The sequence below is a fragment of the Natrix helvetica genome, assembly GCF_964273705.1.
Source record: "Natrix helvetica genome assembly, chromosome: 9".
NCBI classification, from domain to species: domain Eukaryota; kingdom Metazoa; phylum Chordata; class Lepidosauria; order Squamata; family Natricidae; genus Natrix; species Natrix helvetica.
In genome coordinates, this window is record NC_138560.1 from 24,257,877 (window position 1) to 24,261,672 (window position 3,796).

Genomic DNA, 3,796 nt, shown 5'->3' on the forward strand with positions numbered 1-3,796 from the left:
ATCCCACCTTCTGTGCTACCAAATTGGCATTTTGTGAAATTCTAAAAATAAAGCCCTAACAGCAGCTCAATACTTAACTTCCTTAACTGAATGGAGAACCTTCAGATTTAAGCCAGGAAACGAAAGAAGCAAAATTTGAAGAAAGGCAGTTTTGACCCTTAAGAAAGTTAAGATGCAATCATCAGGCTAAGCCATCCTATAGTTTGCACGTGTGCTCAACTCGGGATGCTGCTATGCAAAGTCAACTATTGGGGCTTGTCCATAATTCACACTCCAACCTGTGCTGTCAACCCCAAGCGGACCGGGTTTCATCCGCTAAACTATGTTAAGGCAACTTGATCGGCATCTTTACAGTAGCGTCAACACGGAGGGGGCCCAGCGGGGGGTTTCCACATCCCGAACCAAAGGGGAGCGGACCCTAAGAGGGAGGGAGGGAGGGAGGGGCAGATCCTCAAAGTCCGCCGTCGGGAGCGGCCACGTGCTCGAGCCCCGGCCCTGCGCCTGGGACCCCCAACCTGATTTGCCAAGCGCTCCAGCAGGGCGCGAGGCAGAGAAGCGCCCTCTGCACATGTTCAGGCGCACTGGCGCAAGCGGGGGCGGCAGGCGAAGGTCTCCGGGACTGGCCAGGGCCGCGCCCTACAGCGCCCCCCGCCCCAGCGAGCTGAGCGAGCGAGAGAAGCCCCCCGCCCGCCCTGGCCGCCTCCCCCGGGCGGGACTCGGGCGCCCGGCCCCGCCCCCGCGCGTGCGGCACCCTTATTAGCCGCCGCTTTTGCGCACCGGGCTCAGAGCAAGCGCGCGCCAGGCAGGGTCTGCGCCGAGGCTGCAACGGCCGAGCCTGGGAGCCCTCCGAGCCAGCGACGCCCCGGACGCGGCGCCCCCTGGGCTGGCTCCACCGCGCAGCGTCCCTTGAGGCGGCCGGGGCTCCTTCCCGCATCGCCGCCTGCGCCCGTCTCGCCCGCCGCCGCGCCGCCATGGGCAGCCACAGCTCCAAGGCCGCCAAGGGGGAGGCGGTGGCCCAGGACGCCGCCGTTGCTGCTGCTGCCGGCGACGCCTCGCCCGCCAAGTCCAACGGCCAGGTGGGTCTGGGGGCGCGCCCGCCCAACGGCCATTGTTCCTCGCGCTGCCGCCGCCCGCATCCGAGTGGGGCGCGGCAGCCTCTCGGGACGGTGGCCGCGCTCGGCCGGAGCCCGCCAGACGCGCCCCGCCGCCTCTTCCCAGCGCCCGCCCGGCGTGCTGCTCCTTTGTTCGACGCCGAGCCCTGGAGACGGAGCGCATCCCCTCCTGGCGGGGAACAAAGGAGGGCCCGCCGCGCTGGGTCCCGCCGCTGCATTGCGCGCATTCCCGGGCAAGGGCGGCGCTCCCGGGCGGTGGTCGCGCTCCCTGCAGGCGGCGGCGAAGAAGCCCCCCCCCCGGTTTCCGCCCTTTTACAAGGAAGCCCGGAGCTCCTCTGGCTTGGCGGGCGGGGCGGGGCGCTGGAGCCTGGAAGGGACCGACGGGCGGGAGGCGCTTCTGCTAACGTGGCCCTCGCGGGGGCTCCTCTCGCCTTGCGCCCGTCCTTCCCCCTCCGGCGCAGCGGCCCAATGGCGGGGCTTTGCATCGGCAGAGAAAGGCGCCCCACCTCCCCGCCTGTTTGGCCAGAGTGGGGGAGTCCCGGCCGCTCCTGCCCCTTCGCCTCCTGCGCCCGGAGCGCGGCGTTGGCGCTGCAACCCAGGCGGGAGTGGGGCGCCCCCTAGCGGCGGCGCTCGGCAGGCTCGCTTTCTCGGGGAGGGAAGTTGCGGCCGCCTCCCAGGAACGGCGAGCCCGGCGGGATTTGGCGGCGAAGGCTTTGCGCTCCGCCTTTCAACTGAGCGCGAACGCTGAGAAAGATTGGATCGACCGTGGCCAAATGGCGTCTGACGCCCCCCTCCCCTCCGGTCTGACCACTGCCCATCATCTCCCTGTGGGAGTCGGGATGATGGGAGTTGTAGTGGGGCACCTGCGGATGGGAGGAAAACCGAAGCCCTTGTTTATAGCCGGGTGTCTGGAAGAATAAATGCAGATAGAGTCATTTTCCTGCTGCTCCATATGTTGGATAAAGCCGGGTGATTTGGAGGGTTGGGTTGAATGCTGGGGGGAAAGCCAGGAAATGCATGAATTCAGTCCTGGAGGGATGCCTTGTGTGAGGGCAGTCAAGGTTCTCTGCTATTGCCAGGGTCCATCCCTTGGGACTATGGGGGGGCGGGGGCAGCTGGATGGGATGCACAGATGCTGAGCTGCTTTTTCAGAGCCCTAACTCTGGTGTCCCTTTTCTTTCCTCCTCCAGGAAAACGGCCACGTGAAAGTCAATGGGGACGTCTCCCCGAAAGCCGATGGGGAGGCGAGCTCCCTGAATGGCGGTGGCTCAGCAGAGGCCCCCAAGGAGCTTGCCAAGGCCGAGATGGGCAGCGGAGATGCCATAGAGCCAGCCCCAGTGGCTGAGGGGGAAGCCAAACCCGACGGAGCTGCTTCCACCAATGCCTCCAAGCAGACCCCCAAGAAGAAGAAGCGGTTCTCGTTCAAAAAATCCTTCAAGCTGAGTGGCATTTCCTTCCGGAAAGCCAAAAAGGAAGCCGGGGACGTGTCGGCCGCCTCCTCTCCCAGCGAGGAGCAGCAGGGGAAGGCCGAAGCAGCGGAGGCTGAGGACCAGCCAGCCACTGCTGCCACCGAGGAGGGGGAGCAGGCCAGCGTGCCCCAAGAGGAGACAGAGGCCCCCGAGGAAACCCCTGCTGTGGCCTCTGCTCCCGACAATGAACCGGTGGCCAAGCGGCAAGATGGTAGCGAGGGGCCAGCCAAGGAGGAGGAACAGCCTCAGCAGCTGCCTTCCAGTGAGGGCCAGGGGGATGTAAAGCCAGAGGAGACCTCAACATCTGCGGAAGTGGAGCCTAGCGCTGTGGCCGACCAGGCTGCTGCTGCAGAGCAGAAAGAAGAATAGAGCTGACTTAGCTGCCCACCTCCTGCCCATCGAAAAGCGAACTGTGCCATCCTTCCAATCCCAACAACCCCACAGAACTGCTGCCTTGACCACATGCCACACATGCCCGCCACACACACAGGCATTCTGCATCGAGTTGGCAAGCTTTGTCTCTCCACAGTGTCTCCACACACAGCGAAGGGGGAAAAAACACCACCACCTGACTTTGCCCCATTGTCCCTCAAGCAGGAGTTCTAAAGCCCCCCCTTAAGACTATATGGAGAGATAACTGATCCTGGACAAAAACTGGAAATTGCTCCATTGAATGAGACTCCAGCTATTAACACCAAGTTCCTTTTCCCTCAGATCTTCTGTTTCTACTAATCTTCAAAAGCAGCTTTTCTTTTTTCTCCAAAAAGTCCAACAAACCAGCAACAACTGACCCGTTTTTCAAAACGGATATTCTCTATCTCTTGGTTTACATTCCTGGTTCTGACTTCATTTAAAAATATTTTGTGCTTTTTATAGAAACAACCATTTAAAAAGCTAATCTGGTTAGTTTTTTATAATGTCTTGCTCTTGGCTTTAAAACCGTAAAGCAGCGTGTAAGTCCACTGTGTTTAATTTGACATCAGAGGGAGAATTACTGGCGGCTTATTTAGGGATGGGGGGGAACCTTTAGGGAGGGGGTGGGAGAGGGTTGAGGGCGAGGGCTGGCTGTATGATGTGACTTTAAATTTTCATTTCCTTGTCTTTGTAAATAATTTTTTAATGACCCTACTTCTGATCTGCAGTTTTCTAACTCCTAAACAAAAGTCTTATGGGTCTTATTGTAACATTTGAAAAGAATAAATGGTGATCCCTTTA

The 3,796-nt window shown here is 60.4% G+C and overlaps 1 protein-coding gene across 1 annotated transcript; it reads left to right on the forward strand.

The window, feature by feature from the left end:
• The first annotated feature begins 782 nt into the window (after nt 1–782).
• MARCKSL1 (MARCKS like 1) lies at nt 783–3,796 on the forward strand. The gene is made up of 2 exons (XM_081962664.1): nt 783–1,076; nt 2,303–3,796. The coding sequence occupies exons 1-2, from the start codon at nt 972–974 to the stop codon at nt 2,948–2,950; spliced, it is 753 nt and encodes a 250-aa protein (XP_081818790.1). The 5' UTR covers nt 783–971; the 3' UTR covers nt 2,951–3,796.